The sequence below is a fragment of the Amyelois transitella genome, chromosome 11, assembly GCF_032362555.1.
Source record: "Amyelois transitella isolate CPQ chromosome 11, ilAmyTran1.1, whole genome shotgun sequence".
NCBI classification, from domain to species: Eukaryota; Metazoa; Arthropoda; class Insecta; order Lepidoptera; family Pyralidae; genus Amyelois; species Amyelois transitella.
In genome coordinates this window covers 4,315,137-4,335,533 of record NC_083514.1, presented here as the reverse complement: position 1 = coordinate 4,335,533, position 20,397 = coordinate 4,315,137, and the positions used below count along the sequence as shown (strand labels likewise).

General features: G+C 33.9%; 1 protein-coding gene across 4 annotated transcripts in view; it reads left to right on the top strand.

Moving 5' to 3' along the window:
- LOC106135063 (heparan sulfate 2-O-sulfotransferase pipe) overlaps positions 1-20,397 on the top strand; it is a 71,596-nt gene that overhangs the window by 43,545 nt on the left and 7,654 nt on the right. For all 4 annotated transcript variants that reach the window (XM_060946432.1, XM_060946433.1, XM_060946431.1 and 1 more), the window contains 3 exons: positions 16,373-16,449; positions 17,368-17,587; positions 18,817-18,955. In XM_060946432.1, coding sequence (XP_060802415.1) covers positions 16,373-16,449; positions 17,368-17,587; positions 18,817-18,955 — 436 coding nt within the window. The remainder of the gene's footprint in view (positions 1-16,372; positions 16,450-17,367; positions 17,588-18,816; positions 18,956-20,397) is intronic.

Sequence of the window (20,397 nt, the reverse complement as noted above, 5' to 3'; positions counted from 1 at the left end):
TCAACAATTTCAATTTTATTGTTCTGTAATACCAAAGTTTAGTAAAAAAAATTTATTTCCTGATTGACAAACATAGTAACCCGTTAAGTTTTTAAATATTGACTGCATGAAAAACGTTTTGTTTTTACCTACTTCCTTACTATATATATTATTAAGAGATAAAGTTTTGTAACTTTGATTGTTTGTAAGGGCTTATTATTACACCGTTAACAAAGTATATGAGGGTGCCTACAAGAACACTACGGGCGGAGCTGCGGCGGGCGCATCATATATAAATATAGGTACTACCAATCAATAAAAAAAATATTTAACTCTCTATATCCCAATTACCACTAAAAGCAGCAGAGAACACTTGAAATTATCGCTTATTACTGAGCAATATGTTGTTGTATTTTAAATTTTTATCAGTTATTCTATATTTCAAAATCTAGCGCGGAAACTTGTAGGCTATAGGGCTTTCAAGTCGTCCATAGAAAGCTTGAATTTGGAACGACTTTCTAGGCCCCAGTCTATCGCCGATTCCGATATAGGTAGCCTTTCATTGGCTTTTACGAAATTGCTATGATTGGGTAAATTGAGCTTCTATTGCATCCGCATCATCTGTTGGTTTATAAAATTGAATCAATTTCGATGGTTCTTGATCTGTTTCGTAATCTAATACCGCATATACAATAGGTACTTTTTTACAGTAGAAAAATTCTTATTTTTATAACTTCAAGATGAGTAATGAATTGGTAAATAGTATTCTGTAGACTGATAAGCTTTAAAGTGTTTAAAGAAGTCTGTCTTGATTTCTTTCTTAATTTTTTACATGAAATGTCTAGTGTTGGACTTTCCTTGTCGCTTTGTCAAACACACTTAAACAAATCTCAATAGAGCCGAAAATTAGATGTATCTTATCAAATACCTGTTAACTGCAATTTTATGTAACAAATAAAAACAATGTGAATGGATGTTCTTATGCAATATCCTCCGATCTATATACATATATTTGATGTAATAATCAGATCATTACGTTACGTATCTGTAAACGAATGGGATGCTAAATGTCAAATAAATCACAATGATGAGGAGGGAAAGTTGAGATATATGAAATGTAATAATAACGCTCATTATGTAGACCATATGCAAGAAATTGTCGTATTATGTCCAAACTAGTTACATTTGATCGCTTCTTCTCTGACTGTCTAATATATAAACTATGTTATTTCGGCTTAACCATAAAAGAACCTGTTTCTTATTTTTTCAATACATAGGTATAATAAGAAAGTAAAAATCTAGTGTCTTTATATAATTTATTTTACAAAAAATTGTTAGAATATGTTAAGTTATTGTGTATATAAGTGTCAAACACATAATAAGCCACTCACAAATAATAATATATCCTATGGTATTAATTAAGAATGAAAGGAAAATTTTAAAAAATCTAGAAGCAAGCATCATGAACAAATTTGTTTCGTATGATCGAATGAAAAGATAACATTTATAAATGGGTTAGAAGCAACAGCACGACCTACGGAAATTACAAGGAACATTTCTCATAACACTGCAAGGAAGACAATGAACTTTCTTTGTTTTGCATAATCACATCATCTTGGCTCTATTCTTCTATTCAATAGAGTAACAAATATTCTCCCAACAGCCCTTGACATTGTTATATGACTGTAATTTTTACTTTTAAGTTTCCACTGAGAACCAGCGTCATGACCTAAGCTGAGTGAAACCTTTTTGATAGCTTATAAGTAAGAATTTTATGCTCCAATAAATATTTTCTTTCTTGCTTTGTTTCTCTCTTAATAAAACTCAATAATCGAGTCAGTAGTGAAGTTAACACAAAGACTAGGAACATCGTTTGAATAAGAGTTTCTCTGTGAACGTTTAGTAACTCTTGCCGCAGATAGTTGAAATCAATCACTCAGGGATTTATTTTTGAGACGAGTGCAAGCAATATGTCACTAAACATTTATCTGGATTTCATTATTAAGGCTTATTCTATGCCTTCAAATTTTGGCTATCGAAAAAGGAATGTTTAAATGTAATCGATCAAATAAAACTAGAAAAGGTAATCGATTTTAATAAAGACAGCTGACCTCAGGCAACAGTGATGAGCTGACAACTGAGCGAGGAAGATCGGTCAGTGGCCAGCGCGGAGAGCTAGTCGTGACTCCTTTATCGACGTCCGCCAGGACCCATTGTGTGCCGACACTAATGGTGGAACATATGGAAATCACAAAAGTACCACTGCTAAATATACTTGTATCATATGATATTTTTATTGAAGCCATTTCACCTCAGGAAACAGTGATACGCTGACAACTGAGCGAGGAGAATCAGCCAGTGGCCAGCGCAGAGCTTGAACTCCTTTATCGATGTCCGCCAGGACCCATTGTCTGCCGACACAATAATGGTGGCACATTTGGAGATCACAAACCTGACACTGTAACACGTACTAACTAATTAAGGAACCTAATGGATGTTTATTGCTGACCACAAATAAACAGAGGATTGCTCAGATACGAATAAAAAAAAAAATATGGTGTTAGTGTAATGCACCGAGTGACAAAAAAATCTGAGGACGCGTAGCAAATTCAAGGATGTTGATATAAAAGTAGCCAAATTCAAATGGGAGTAGATTGGTCATAAAATAGCCAAACGACGGAATTCCATGTGATGTCTTTCAGTTTTTGATGTACATACACATAATTTTTTAAAGTACTAGGCTTGCCTTTGCTAGGGCAAAAGTATATTTGTAATTACAATGTTAAATTACTTCTTAATGTAAAGATGTAAACTCTCTATATTGTAGGCATGCTAACAGTTCGACCGCTCCATATACGGCCCCGATTTGCGTACACGCGGAAAGCTGTCAAGATGTGATCTAAACAAACTTCCTGGACCACTAGACCAACGAATATACATTGTAACATATTATTGTACAACGCATATTAATTAAACTATAGAGGAAATTAAATTAACTTGAGCAATTAGAATTCATTTATTTAAGTCACGATATGTGCTTCTCATTTTGTATCGATTGTTGGTAAGATAAATAAATATTGTTTTAAATACACGTATTTAAAACAATATTTGTGAATTATATTTTTCCTAGAAAAGTAACTGAAGAATATACATTATTTGACCACAGCTTGATTGCCATCAGCCCGATTGAGGACAGGCACATTAAAATTTTCGATAAACAAAAATGTATTTTCATTAGGTATTTTACTGTTTACTCATCTTTACTATTTTTAAAGACTTAAAGGCAAACCATTAGGAATTGTGCTCGAACTTTCGCCATGTTTTTAAGTTAAACAGTTTAAAACCTTTAAGCTTAGGCTTTAAGATTAAGCTTTGAAGGAGTTAGGTAACTTTTAATAAGTTTTACTAAAACTTACATATTTCCTCTAAAATTATATGAAGCTGACACCTGTATCATCAATTATCTGGACATGAAGAAATTAGCAGGTACTTTACCTAGTTATTTCTCTGCGTAACACGAACATTTAGATATTGGCTAACATTACGTAAAATCATAATTATTTTGCTTCAGCTATAGGCTTCCCAAACGCTTATATTGCATAAGATTCACATACACATAATTCCGCGTGGTTCCCGACATTTAAGATTAGAATAGGATCATCCCATACATTTTCCATGGATGTCTTAAAAGGCGACTAAAATGCGAAACTTAGGATTCTTTTTTAGACGATGGGCAGGTTGCTGTTATTGTTACCTGTTACTATTTGAACCTCGATTCCATCATTGAAACAGTATTTTATAGTCCATATATAGTATATATCTGGAATAAGAAAATACAATTTTTCCAGTCATCAGCCTAAAGATGTAAAAGACGACTTGCTCCTTTGTCATATAAAGATTGCTCAAAAGTAGCGTGCAGCTAGGCTTCTCTTTCCGTGCAAATTATAAAAGTCGATCATTATAAAGCCTTTAATATTGGATTCTTTTTTTCGGCAACGGTGCTATCAATTGGTATCAATTACAGTTTAACGTCGTCTTTGAGTCTTTTTGAGACTATTGGCCCTGTCTCAGAGGGATAAAAACGGAAGATATTTTTAAAACAAACATGTATCTTCGTAAAAGTAAGTATTAGTTCGGAAAATGGTTTAGCATGAATTAATGCACCCGCCTTTAGAATATTTGTGCTTAATTTGGTTGCACCTTATATAGGTAGGTACGTCTTTAATTTTAAACTAGCTTCAGTATAATTACATAAATTGCACGAATTAAAATAATTTACAAATAAATTGAAGTACCTACTTATACTAGTTTGTCGGGTCGGGAGTCTATACAACTCGAGTGAAATGTCGTTCTAAGGCGGCTTCAACAAGGAGTGTTTACGTAAGGGAAATATTTGTACAGGCTGGAGCCACAAAACATAGTAGATGCAGAACAATATTCATACAAAATGTCGAATGCACTTGCAACGGACACCGCCGACTACCTTCATTGTTATACTTTAATAACTTTCTGTAATTTTAATATATTGTTCAATTTTGTATACTTATTTATGTCGTTGATTTTACGACGACAGCCACTGTCACGACAGTTTTGTATTAAAAATCTTTGAAAACCTTATCGAGCTATGAAAAGTGAACATACACGATTGACTTCTGCACCTCTCTATTTTGTGCTGGAGTGTCAAGTATTTGTCGACATTCCAACACGAGATAGCTCAGGTGCAGTAAGATTCTGATGCTGTAAGAGAAATTATACCCAGTGTCGTGTAAACATTAATCTCTCTTGTAACTGTTGCAATACATTTCATATTGATAAATGATTTAATTCTGTTCAGAGGCAAGAAAAAGTAATGTTTACCTTACACTTGCTCAAATTTAGACATAAAACAAACTAGATATGGGTGCCGTGTGGTTCCAGGCACTTTAATAGAATAGGACTACTCTCCTTCTACCATCTCTTTTCCGTGGATGTCGTAAAAGGCGACTAAGGAATAGACTTATAAACTTGGGATTTCTCTTGTAGGCGGTGGGCTAGCAACCTGTCACTATTTGAATCTCAGTTCCATCATAAAGCCATAAAGTTGAATATAGCCTTTCAGTCTTTACAAGACTGTTGGCTCTGTCTACCCCGGTAGGTATATAGACGTGATATTATGTATGTATGTATGCAACTTTTACCATGATTATAAGTAATGTTCCTCTTGCAAAGGTTACGGAGGTCAGACGGGGGTCGTTTCATGTAAAAATCTATCTTCATCCAGGATTATCAAAAGGCGTGTTATATTGTTATTAGAAATGTTTCTAGTTTTTTTGCATTAAGGACAGTATCCAGGAACCTAGGTACCGTACGGTACCGCGACCACCGTGGCTTCAAGTCACGCCACAAAGCACTAAAAACCGTCCAGGCAGATGCCATTTGATCTTCTTTGGTCAGAAGTCACGCCTCTAAATGTCATTACCGTGAACTATCCAAAAATTATCGGTGCATTATAATGCTTGATGGCATAGGCCGTGAAGCGTAACACAAGTGACCGATGAAACTAGGTACATCTTTCTTCTGGCGTTAGTCCCGGTTAAATTCTTTATTTTGGTATTTCTTAACATTTGCAGAAAAACCTGTTGGATAATAGTTACACATATTGGATAAAAGTTACACATATAACACACTAAGTTTTCCTTCATGGTAATATCAACAGGTAGCATTAAAACAAAATTTAAAAATTTCCCCAACCGAGAATAGAACTAGGGACAGAACCTCTTAGTAGCAGACTTTAGTCAGTCACTTTAGTTGCGATTCTGACCGGAATAATTAACAGAATTATATGATTATAAAAACTCATCCTCATGTAACAATTTCCTTCCACAACTGTACCTGTCGTATAAATTAATTACGAGTTTCCTATATTTTCATCAGGTAAGTGTTAGAGAGATCATAGAAATTACGTCTTCCTCTAAATATGTTATTTGCTAATTGAGTAATAAAATCATTAAACATGTCTTTATAACTTTTATTACTTCCTTGCTATGAATTATGTACTGCCACAAGACAAAATGTTTAATTTTACCTTGAATAACTTTTAACTGTTAAGTATTTATATTGGTGGGCTAGCACCTGATATTATATGAATCTCAATTCCATGAGTGAGCCATCCAGTTGAGCCGAGAGTCTTGTGATTATGGCCTCTGTCTCCCCCGTAATATTGCTAGCCCATCGCTTAAAGAATAAATAAATATATATGAGCCAAATTATATACACAGATTGAGTCACCTTGACGTAAGTTTGAAACTACTGTTGAGTTTGAAACTAATGAAATATTAACTCTCTCAGAAAAAAGAGTTTCTCATCATGCTCTGGCCGGGATTTGAACCCGGGACCTCTGGTGTCACAGACAAGCGCACTACCACTGCGAAGTATAGCAGCCGTGTATATTCATAAGCCTAAATTGCGCGTGGCCCGACATGCACTTGTTATATTATTTCTTAAAGTTCTTATAGGTCAAATGGGGCGAAAGTAACCTTGATTTTTCATCGCTTTATTATATAGAACAAACTGCTCAACGGTATAATTTAGTTGTAAAGTCACACATTCTTTATTCTGTTTGATGACATTGTGCGAGAGTGTGAGAGAATCCTACACAATGTGGACAAAGGTCAAATTATTAAGCTAAAGCATCAATTTAAAATAATGGGTGATTGAAACGCACAAATAATATTTTATAACATTGTTTCTTAAATAGTGTTTTGTTGGTTTTTTTTATATATTTTACGGTACCTATATCTAGCTTTCCTCTTACGTGTGATTATGATGAGGTACTTATGTGAAAAGATGTATGATTCTTTTTACATAAGTACCTACTCCAAGTTTAAGTTAACATCAAGGTAGAGGATTATTTAGCAACTTTTATTCACTTTTATAAATAACTTCTTTAACGTTCTTCAAAGTAACTTTCATCAATAACTTACAATAACAAAATATCCATCGTTTATTAACTTGTGTGTCTTTATAGGTAATCTTTACGCAATTCACATAAACATCCAATAATTGAAATAGAAGGTAACCTTTGTTATTTCAGACAAATCTTGAATAACTGTAACTGGAATTGAAGCCTGGTCTGGGCTTGTACCTCGTTAGCAGTACCCATGTTTCGTTAACCCCTGCCGCCCGGGAACGGGGACGGTAAAACTGAATTCGTCCAACGTAGAAATTAACAGAACTAACAAAGTTACTTTATGCAGAATGTGCATTCAATTTGCAGATGCTATCGCTTTGAATTTACAAGAGTACTCATATATCTGACTGTTGTGAATTTAATTAAATAAAATCCAAACAAAAATACGAAAGTTTTTCAAATGATCTGTTAATTTTGGTATTTTTTTAAGTAAAGCTCGAATTTTGCATTCTTATTCATGCAAAATTAACAAGTACACATAATTTAAAAAGAGTACAAAAAAATAAAAATGTCTCAGTAAAATGAAGACCTTTATTGTCGTGTGAGAAATTGTACATTGGTTAAAGCTTTTTACAGTCTACTCTGCATTTTAACATTTTTTTATATTATCTCATACAGTATTTAAGTGATCTTTCCTAGTGACAAGAATGATGTAATCTTCCTACTTAACCGTGCATTCATTTGTCATTCTACAAAACGTTAGTCCATTAAAATGTCGTTACCTTACCACGCTCTCCTGGTAGTTCTGCTTTTTAGAAGCTTGTAAAAAATGTTTCTAATATGCGATAAAACAAAATTATTCGTTTTTGTACGTGATTATTATTTCAGCTAGCTACAGGTTACAAGATATAAATAAAAAATACGTAATTGAGGAACTGTAGCGACAAGGGCATGGGAATAATTGAATATATTAGGAGGTACTGTTTTAGGGTATCTTACCATTGTCTAAGAAGTGTTTGCTTGTATGTACTGACATTGATTTGACAGGAAAATTGAAGCAGATTTATCTTTTTTTTAAACAGCTAACATTTTGGTTGTTGTTGTAAATTATTTCAAATTATAATTGTTATTAGAAAAATGGATTTTTCATATTAGGCGCTTCTTTCGGCGTTTAAACTCTGTGTGATTTAATCTTCGTCACAAACTGTGTACCAAATTTCTTCCATTATGATACCACAAGGTATTTTCTTCTTTAATTTCTGTAGTTGCCCATCTTGTTTAGGTCTTCTTAAGCAGTCTGTTTCTTATCTTGCTCGTAAGTCTGGAATTATAATACTCTTTTACAAATAAACCGTTACGGTTCCGGTAATTAACAGCAACCAGACTTTTTTAATTGTCCCCCGATGACACTTCATTTTTAATATTTCTTGCTTAAAATGTAAAAGGAAAAAATTAAAAACATTTAGATATAGAAAGATCATTTACGTTGTCGGAATCATGTTCGTTGACAGTAACATCAATGTTGTTTTTTTTATTTAGTAATAAACAATGGTTATTTTAATTGTTTCTCACGAGGATCCTACTGTTGAAGATTTCAATGCCACGTCAGCGACATTGAAAAGCGATGGTTTGAGATAACATCAAATTATGTGACGGCTCACTCCGTTAACAATGTACTGTAATTATGGATAGTTAACTACTCGTATGCGAAATAGTTTGATGGCCAGGCATTTCTCGTTTATTTTGTATCAAGTTTTAAGTATTTTAATCTCTTTATACAAGGCGAATGGCAACGTTTGACGGGGAGCCTAGATCAACGAACCTTGATCAAATCGTGGACATTCTGGTGGAAGGTCAGGTCAAAATTAACCCAAATCTACGAGGTTCCATGTAAACATTAATAAATGAATCAAACCCTTAAAAAGTGAGTGTAGTCTTATTAATATACTATAATACGCTTGCAGCTGCGCCCGTATTAATCGAAAAATCCCGTTAATTGCCGATCCTACGGGAATTTCGGGAATCCCTCTTACTGACATATGCACCTCTAGACCACATAAGAAACATAAATTGGAAATTTCTAGACCCAGGGGTATAGACTGCGCGCTGTTTGTCAGTCAGTCACTCACTCAGAAACGGATTTTTTAATATAGTTTATTCCGATTTATATGTATTATCATAACTATTTTAATGTAAATTTTCCATTCAGAGGTTGCGTTTGTTATGTTTATAAATATGTCAGTCGCCTATTCCTTTTATAGGTAAAGATAAACAAATACTAGAACACGTATTCAGATTCATGATCCGGCTTTACACATGGACATTTAACCAGGACTCAATGCGCTTACATTTATTTCTCAGTATAACATTACAATGTCTAATTTCTACATCCCGGCCGCGTATTCACTAACACTATTTGAGTGAAAGTACTAACTTAACTGGCTTAGCTTTTTTCTAACAAAACCCTAATCTATTTCAGTACTGAAATTGACCGAAATCGGGTAGCTATGTAAGATATAAATTCATTATGCTAACAATTTGATACCAGTTTACCGATAGTTACCTTCAATAATACGCTTACAGGTACATGAATTTTATTTTTAATATTAAACAAATTGAATCATGCGCTCCCATAAAGTACTGATTATTTTTAGATACAGTCATTTTCTTTAAATATATCAAGTGAAACGTAAATCTATTTTAGCCACTTTTTACAATGAAATAGATTAGGTATTGTGGAGTTATATGCATAAACAAAAGCTCATCTATTAGAGTTTGACGCGTGTCTTAAATAGTATTATAGACTTTTGTAAATAAGCGTCCCGGCCGCAGGGGCCGGCGTCCCACAAACGAGGCTTGTAAGATGCAAGCGAATGCATAAATAATATGATTGTTCTCGGATACAATCACGTTCCATCCCCTTGAGCATGCACTGTACCGTACTGTGAATTGCATGCTCTTTTGTAGAAGGTTCATGTATGTCTTCCTTTGTTTGTGGTGAATATACCTGTACCAGATGAGTCAGGTTGCTCTCTTATCATTATACAATATATATGTATAAAATCACGACAGAGCAAGAGATAATACTGAAAGGCCACATTCAGCTGCATGGCTTAATGAGTGAATTGAGATTCAAATAGTGGCAGTTTGCTAGCCCATCGCCTCCAAGCAGGATCCCAACTTTATTAGCTTTTCCCTTAATCGCCTTTATGGCATCCATGGGAAACATATGGAGTCGGGTCCTATTCTAAAGTACCGGGCTTGCTCTCATTATCCTATTTGGAAATAAAGCGTGACTATGTAATCAAGGAACCAGAATTGTTATTACGGTTTCTTCAATAAACTTCCACTCTTTGCGTATAATATTCCAAGGTAACAACGATAAATTCTATTCGTCAATCGTTTATATTTCTATAATGATTTTGAGATTAAAGAGCTATCTGCGTGACCGTGGATAACAAGCTCTTGTTCATTTACGCGTGAATATAAAAAGAGAATCGTCTGTCTTTCTTGTCTGAAAATAAGAAATTCCAATCATAAGCTCGAAATAGACCTGCCATGGCCCGGGGTAGTTATCCGACTATAATCAAGTACTTGCTACGGCTGATGCCCTATTTAATCAGCTTATATTTACAAGATTGCAATATAAGCCGTCCATTTATATTTTATGCGAGAATTTGAAGTGAAAAATTATGCAGTTCTTATAATGTCTGAATGATGATCTGTAATGCGTAATACTTATCATTTACAAAGATCATGTGATAATTAACTGAATTAAAAGTGAAATTCTCTCCTGATAGCGTTTATTAAAATACTAGAGTACGTCCGCATTTCCACCCGCGTGAAAAGAAAATTGTGCTCATTTACCCAGGAACGGAAACTTAGAAAATCCTTTTTTATGAATCCTAAGAAAGAACATCTATATCAAATTTCAAATCTCCAGACCCAGCTTTTCAGCCTAGCTGCCTAAGTTTGCACTGTGTGCTGATACTTCAATTAAACTGACAGTGTCCAATTTTATATAACCGCGCATAGATTAAGATTTAATGTCAAAAATTAAAATTCATTGAATTGAAAGCGAAGTTCTTTCTTAGTACTCATAGCAATAAAGGAACTTAATAGGATAAACAGCACTTGAATGTTTGTTGCGTTGACATAAACCGGCTTTCAATTAAAATGGAAAAACTAGTGAGAATGCATCCTGTACAGACAGCTTCGGTGGTCGGAGTCGTTCTCCGAGAGAAAAACATGGAAAAATTCTGTAACGGTTGAAAATAATTGTACCGGAACTGGCTGCCCTATGGTTACAAAATTGTAGAAGAAGAAACTTATAAACTAAATCTTGTAAGTAAAATGAAAAACCCCTTAAAAAAGACAGAAATGATTAATCGTGGCTCTTATTATAACAATCATTATAGTTTTTCATGGCCCTGAGCATGCGAAGCTAAGAAAGAAATTCTTAAATTATTCGTCAACAATGCCTAGGTGTCTTTGAAATCTATTTTAAAAGTACGGAATCAAAATAAACCTTTCTTTAAATCAATATTTTTTCAAGAACAAAATTTAATTAAAAAATATTCAATAAGTACCTACCTACTTTAACCTAGGTTTAATTTAAACTAATTACATTTATTTAATTTAGTACAAACTATATATTTGTACTAATAAAATTGACCTGTGGTATACTAATAAAGAGTAACACAGTATGATAATCACACAAAACAAGCTTTAACTCCGCGTGGGGTCTTGTTTCTTCAAATTATGATTAAGCGTTATAATTACAGGAATTAAAAGTAAGCGACGACATAATAGCATCGGCTTGCTATCATTACGACTAATTAAACACATGTTTGGCATTAGTAAAACTAGTTTGATAAAAAACCTTAATGATTTCCAGGTATCTTGCAACCTACTAAGAAATATGACTACCACGTAATCTTAAGTTATTGAAACTATTATAACTGCAATATTTTGCAATAAACTTGGCTAAAGAAGTAAGCTATTAAATTTACAATTTCCAAGAGAGAGAGAAAAATCTTGTTATTCATAAAGGTCTATTCTGTCTGGGTACCAAATTCCATCAAAATTTTTAAGTTTATTCGTTACAAACATAGAAAAATAAAAATATTTTTTCTTTAGTTTGGTGGATGTAGAACTAGGGAACTTTATTTCTGTTACATTATTATCGCGTAAGTACAAATACCTACACACGGAACGAATAAATACTAAGCGAATCTAAAGATTCGCAGTTAAGATTAATTTAACATCTAGTATATATTTAAACGTATTTATTTCATTAGATAATCTTGTTAAGATAACACAAATCTTTACAACCTTTTAAAGTTATCGCATAAAATTTACGCCGTGATCAAGTTACCATGAATAGCACGCTTACAGCAACTGCGCGGCAGGTCGTCGACATAACCTCCCAAAAAATATTTTAAATATAATAATAGGTGTTTTAGCTCCGTGGATCCGTTAAAATGATGTCTTTTGTGATTTTATTACCGTCGTGAGCAGAGGAGAGCTCACCTGCGGCTTTAAATTAAGCCATTTGTGGCGCGCGCGCTCAAATTGTGATCATTACGCACAGATCAAGACTAATAGTGTGATCACGCGATTTTCCACTGTATTTATTTTACTTGCAGCTACATTATACATTTGGATATTACCTAATAGCTTCAGACTCCTGTAATTACAGAGAATTTGTAACAACTAATGAAATAACTGTCTCACTCACTGAATAAAATGTAAAAGACTGTACATTATATTGAATAGACGGTATATTATATTGAATAACACACTTTGTTAATTTAATCTTGCTTTCTTATGAATGATTTAATTTTGTTATGCGCTTTAAGTAAAGATTAGCAAGATTTGATTTTCTATAATACGAGATCATCTGTAATATTAAGTATGTATTCAATTTTCTAGTAGAAGCAAAGTCCTTTTGTCTTTATATAAAAGTAGGATTTGAAACCATAGCTTTTCGATGATATCTAACATGCTGCTAGGACACGTAAATATTGATAATATTTTTACACAAACAAAGTTATCTGTAAGATACTCATTTCTTTCATTAGCATTAGCAATCTCACTAACAAGTAGCATTTACATTATCATACAATAGCAGTCGAAACGCGAAGAGAAACTTCAATTAGTTCCACGTTTGTTATTATTTAATTCAGGCAGATTCTCAGCGTTGCAATGTAGGAAACTGAAAGTGGTGTAACCGGTTGCATTGAACGATATTTTGAAGGTTTGTCATTGTTACCACGAAAGTTGTGGACTGAGAAAAGCAGGCTTTCTCCGGAACAAAGCCAAGATGATCCCCTTCGATAACCTTCAAGATTTAACGGCCTTTTGTATTCCGACTTGCACGATAAACTACTGTATATGGAACATGCGTTAACGTTACAGATAAGATGATAGCTTTACTTTATTAACAGATAATAGGAAAGAAAATAACCGTTAGGTATACCTACATTTGTTGTGGATGTGTTCAGTTCTGCTTATTAAATATTGATCTTTTCAGATGTAAATTTTAAGTAAAGCCATGACCACTAAATACATATTTGCTTCAAATCGGAACGAGATCACTCCAAACTGTATGTATAATCCCAAATCGGAGATAAATATTGAAATAATACCTTTCGAAAGTAAATGATACATCATTATAGTCATTCTTGACAAGCCGTGAAGATTTTACGCAAATATTAGAAAGGTATATTAAATAAACAATCTCGTTTGACGAAAAATTCTTAATTGTTTAAGTAGTTCGCACTAGTAAGTGAAATTCTGAATAAAGAAGTACCTACTTTCTATCATATGAGTACGAAGATTTGCAAATGCAAAATGCCAATGACTATTAAAATTTCTACAAAAGGAATAATTTGCGGAGCGTTACTCAACGTCATCATTAAAATAGATGATCGGGAACGGTATGTCTAGTGCCGGCAGCTCCAAGTCTTTGCACGAGAAATAACTTCATTCAAATTACTCAGCTAATAATACATAATGTCATGCTTATGGCACTTCCACCTTCATTATTTATTTTACGGAGCAATAATGCTACAAATCAGTCGATCGACCGTCGAATTGTAGCAAGAAATTGAATAAAAACTTGCTTCCCATTAGAGCATGAACTACTAATAAACTGTGACTGCAAAAACTACATCTTCATATCGAATAATAACGGCTACTAAGAAAGTAAATAAGACGGCGGGTTTGATATATGTTATAATAATGATGGAGGTCGTAAAAAGAGGAGTGAATCAGCCGTAGTCCGTAGCGGATCACATCCGGCCGCTTCCAGCATCTTTGTGATGATTAAGGTGCCGATCCGTTGTTGCATTGTTGCACTCACGCGCAATTCACATTTCTTTGGTAAGCGTTACTTCGTTTTAGGTATATAAGTATTAGCGGGAATTAAACTTATTGTTGCTTTTGAAAAAGCTTAATTTCATATTTATCTCCTAAATTTTTATTTACCTATTCATTATTGGGATGCGAGGATCTCACTAATATACCATCATTAAAATCGTTCTCTGCCGATACTTCTTTTGGCCAAAATAGTCTTCAAATATATATTTTTCACCAAAACATGTATCCTTAAGTCAAATACGGTTCCATTTTGTATCATGTAAATTGTGCATGGACGCATTTATTTTAAATATGGATTAATTTCAGAATCGTTTCTTAAATATCGAGTAAAATTAACAATTAGTCATTGTCTGTGGACTTGCGGCTAAAGTCAAGCGTGTTGCTGATCGATGCCCTATCTATCGAGTGGTAAATCGATATCGAGTTGATAGAGCACTAAATTATTGCGATATTATATTGGCAATCATGGCTCTGATCGACACCAATCACTTTCTAATCATGTTACTATTTCGTTTTTGCGTTTAACCGTACGTGAATACATATATACGTATAGCAATAGACGAATGTGAAGTTGTTATTCCCATGCCTACTGCTGAATTTTAATTCTATTTGACTTCTTCGTTTACTTTAAATGCTGCGTGGAGCAAATCCCATTTATTTCTCGATCTCGAGAGAAATCCATGGAACATACATGCTGCAAGTCAGGTTCTACGCCTTCTAGTTTTGGCTGAAAGTACACATGTATACTAACAAAAAAATACAATGAAATAGAAAAACATTGATTAAAACTTTAGTTATAAATCGTATAGGTAATCTGTAATCATACACTACGGGGCTGTCCCAGGTGGCTATTTTGGATGACAATACTGATTATCTGAATCAGTTAATTATCAGCCATTACGTTAACATATACTTTCACAGAAATATGTTCATAAAAAACCTTAAGTTTGTTTTGACAAACAAATTCCAGAACAGTTTTTGACGTCTAACCCTTTGTTGTCCTGAATAGCGATGAAAGCTTAGGAACAGGCACATTATGCAAACTACAGTTCGTATTACTCATTCGAGAAAGGCAATTTCCATGATAGTGACATTAGAAAACATAGCTGTGATTTACAAGTGATTTATGTACGAACATTTATTTGAATAATACAGGATGTTCTCTTGTGCCTCCCTGGAGTTAGGAAGTGTACATGCGTAACATCAAAATACAGATGTATGAGGTCCATACATATGAAGTTGGCGTTTTGTATAGGAAGAACAACAAGTCGAATATTTTTTACATAATATATTTATTTAATCAATTAACTATGCGCTTTTGCCATCTCATAGGTAGTTCATTGATCCCTTTACTAAAAAAATGATAATCTGTTGAAGCAAGGCCTGGGGAGTATAGTGGATGTCTTAGACATTCCAATTAAGGCTAAAACTAAGAAATAGAGGTTTGCTTCATACTGTTATTCAAATTCAAAAATTTTATTCATTGCTTCATTAGGATGCTTCATATCACTTAATAATTGATATCTTTTGATTTCACAACATTGGTTGACGTCAAATAAATTACTTAAAACTAAGTTTACTGCCGCTTCTAAAGCGTCAGTGCAGAAGAAGCGGTAACAAACTGCACGGCAGAATTTTCGTCAACAATGTGAACTTCACAATTATCCAAACTTAGAATAGAAATATGGACGAGAGAATACATTGTGTTGAGATAGTCATTGACTCACTAGTTAACAAACAATGCAGTTATATATGGTGTCCAATAAACCCACACAGCTACCGTTAAACAAATCATCGACTACCGTATATCAAGCACATTTCTCCGTAATTAAATTTGCATTTTTTGTTAAGAAGTAGTAATGCTGCATTAGATAAGGTAGCTTTTGCTGGATTGCGAATAAACTTGGCACTGAGATATTTTGACCGATTAGTTCCAGAGTCATTACCACAATGGCAATCTGATGGCAACGGTTTTAAAAATACAAATATATTTTTATTTGGCTTTTAATATTTTCATTAAAATGAATTTTTCTACGAATTCGTATAACGATGATAGAAATAAATTTTTGGGATTTTGTTTGTTTGTTTGATGAAGTCTAAATTGTTTTTCTTATTTCGCAGGACAAACAGATCACGTGTTCGCTTCCGCTCAGGAATACAAGGAGGCTTTGGAAGCGATACGAAGACACACCGGTGTTGTAAGTATATTTTAGTTTTACATAGAAAATGTGCTTTGCTAATTTAAAATTTAAAGAATAATTAAGCATAGAAAAGAGAAATTCCGGAAACCACTTTTAGTAATAAAATTATTTTTTTTGAAAACGACAAAGTTAACAACTAAGGTAGGCACAACATTAAGTGCACCTTTTATCATGATCCGATCCGAAAGGGTTAGTTTCCCCTGCCAAGGTTGCGGAGGTCAGATAGAAGTCGTTTCGTGTATAAACTTGCATTGCCCAATCCAGGATTATGATCAAAAGGCGCAACCGCGCAGGCTCCAGAGACGTGATGATAATGGAATCGGGGTTAATGCCAAGAGTGAGAAAAATACAATTTATTTCAGCTGTGCAAAAATCAAACGTTATCAAAATCAAATCTTAACTCCCATTACTCCAATGGACTATGAACGTTGATGAAAAGAGACAACGGGACATGAAAAGCTAAAATTGTAATTACCAAGCCTAGTTCACCGTGTTCTTTTCTCAAAGCCCATTTAACCCACCTAATGTCGTCCCGGTGACTCATCTAACCGTGATGAGGAAGCCAGTAAATTATTTACACTACATGCTTTACACGTCAAACTAATAGCCTATTACTTGGCTATTGTTAAGAAAACGTACCTACTCGCGCGTCACTCAACAATGAGATGTTTAAATCAACGATCAACACCTGTTAAGTCTTGACACTTGTACGTAAATCATGTTTTTTCTTTGTTATTACAGCAAATAAAACAAATAATCATTTCTTTTGGATTATTGAGCGATACAATCAAATAAGAATAGGAGCTGAATTTTGGCAAGGTTTCCTTACTTCATGTTAAGTCTATCTTTATTTCTATTCAATAGGAAGAATTCAAAATGTGAAACTGATCCTTTTATTTTCTTGATCCCGCGTAGGAGCGCAGTAAACCACAGCGAACACTAGAGGCAGAACAAGAAGATTCTCAGCAAGACATAGAGGACGATTACGTAGACGAGTTGGTGGTGCCCGAGCCCTGGGAGCTGAACAACACGGCGAGAGCGGGCGTGGAGACCATCTTCTTCAACAGGGTGCCCAAGGTCGGCAGCCAGACTTTCATGGAACTGCTTCGCCAGTTAGCATTGAGGAATTCGTTTGGTAAGACTTTTAAAAGATGAATGTTCTAATCTGTGCTATATTAAAATTTTCATGTTTCCTGATGAGTTTAATTGACAACTCAATGAATGTTGAAGTGTACCGTGTCAGACTGTTCACTGACAGCCCCACATAGTTAAGAAATACTAAAGTTAGTACCTATGAGCGTATTTCCCCATTACCTAAAAACTGGTAATTAAGATAATAGAGTTATACTTTTAGAGCTATACTATTTTCTTGTAATGTCCAAATACCTAATATACTATTGAATTTGTACTGAAACAAATCAATATTCTCACTGGCTTTCTATAAATACACTATTATTCACTTGAACTGATCGCAAATGGAGTCGAATATTTAAAATGAATAACCCAATTCATTATTTCTGTACAACTACATACCAACACTGATTCACTCATCATATTTTTTCCTTCTCAATTAAAGATACCTCCAAATTATCTACAACCGTAGCCTATACTTAATTTCGTTCGAGTCTTTATAACCATAGGTATAACTTTCACACTTTTAATATCAGCTTATTACATAGACACATGACTAGAAAGTCTTAGAAAAGTCGAGATTTAAGTACCATTATCATCAATATCTGAATATTATAAGGATCCATACGCTTCTTACATAAGCGTTATCAAACTGAAGTATCAACATGATGATGCAAGGATCAATGTTACATCTGACGGCTGTAGGAAATTTGAAGTAATTTCTAGTACGGACAGCTTTCTAAATGCTTTGAATTTATTCTCCTACCTTATCATGGTCTCTGTGTTAATATAAAACGGATTAATCACACAAATTAACCTAGGCCTAAATTATTTAAAACCATTCATGGCCAGCCCAAGAAAGAGGATATTTCGTAATGATCTAACCAGGGACGTAACCTGGAACCTTTACTCTTACTTGCAAAAAAAATGCCGCTTTATGCTAAGACGATTTATTTTTTAATAAGTTTATACATATATATTTAGTGGGTATGTTAGTATATTATTTCATTATTGCTAATAACAGAGCAACTTGCCACATTTTTTACTTTATTACCTAGTTCTATTACCTAGAACAGACTTCATTGGAAAAGTCCGCCATTGCAAGTGATTTATTTATTTTATAACTATGTACTTACAATTAATTGTAACTGTAAATTTCTATGTAATAAAGGTATTATAAACAAAGAAACGGTGCAGGATAATAAAGCGATATCTATAAATCTATGATTACAGGGTTCATACGCGACTCAGTTCAGCGGGTGGAAACCATCCGGCTGTCTCCTCCAGACAGGCAGGTGCTCGCCAACCTGATCTCCGCGTACACACCACCAGCCTCGTACATCAAGCATGTCTGCTACACTAATTTCAGCAGGTAACATATTATCTATACTAATATTATAAAGCTGAAGAGTTTGTTTGTTTGAACGCGCTAATCTCAGGAACTACTGGTTTGAATTGAAAAATTATTTTTGTGTTGAATAGGCCATTTATCGAGGAAGGCTTAAGGCCATATAACATCACGCTGCAACTATTTGAAGGCGAAGATATAATGGAAAATGTGAAATAAACGGGGAAAATTATTCACCATTGAGGGCCTCAATGATGCCCAAAATAACTATTCCACGCGGACGGAGTCGCGGGCACAGCTAGTAAAAGATATTTCTTTTTTTTTCGAGTGTGTCAGTGGACTACTCGGAATTATGAAAGCAATTACAAAAACCAAAGGCTCGTAATGCAACGGAAGCAACTAAAAAATTCACTCGACTATCCTCTTTCTCGTAGTGGACGGACGCTCTTTCGTGCAGAGCTACAAAATTTAAGATAGTACCCATGATAATCGCCAATCTTCGTCACTAATTCTCTTCAGCCGAAAAGAAGAAAATGGAATTATGGACAATTAAATATGAAACCTAAAATTTTAATATTTAAAACAAGAAGTACATGACCTGATTCTTAAAAACAAAAAAAAATCTTAATTTTATCATTAGGCCAAACAGCTGAACATGGCCTATCAATGTTTTCAATACTGATGGTTCTATCTAACTTGCGAGGGATATAGACGTGATTATATATATGTAAAAATGACATCAATTGCTACTGCAAGTGTTCATACATATTTTTTATAATTGCTTCAATAATACATTCCGACATGACAATAGTAGCATCGCATCTTGTTCTCAACTGTGTCAGCTACTGTTCAATACTGGGAATGAACAGTAAACACGAGTAATAAATCCGTTTATCGTGTATTATCAGTTCTTACAACCATTCCAGTATACCTGTATCTTTTTTTTATGATATTATACCATCTGTATCAGGCAGCAAATACTAACTTAACTATATAAATAAAATAGAAAAGTAGAAAAAGAAGAATATTAGCAGCTGCTATTTTTAAGGCTTTTGAAGCAAATAGCTAAAATCATGCAACCATATACACAATATGAAGAACATACATTGTTAAATACCTACAAGTGAAAAAAGAAACATACACCTAAAACTTGTTGCGAATGATAACGACGTTTCCATTTGACTAAATCCAGACTTCCTAAAAAGTAACTAATACAGACAAGTGAAATAAAATCCAGATAAATTACACGTTGTATGCAGTAACATAAAATTTTAATGGTCGACACGATAAGATCTAAAAACCGCAAGTCACCATTTGATATCTACAAAGGTGACGCAAAAAACAGCCAAAAATAATTCAAAATCGTATATCTACTGCTCTTTTAGACACTCTCATTTGTCCCATCAATCATTGGTCGCATCAGTATCGGTGATGATCATGATTAATGTATCAGATACGTTAATTGT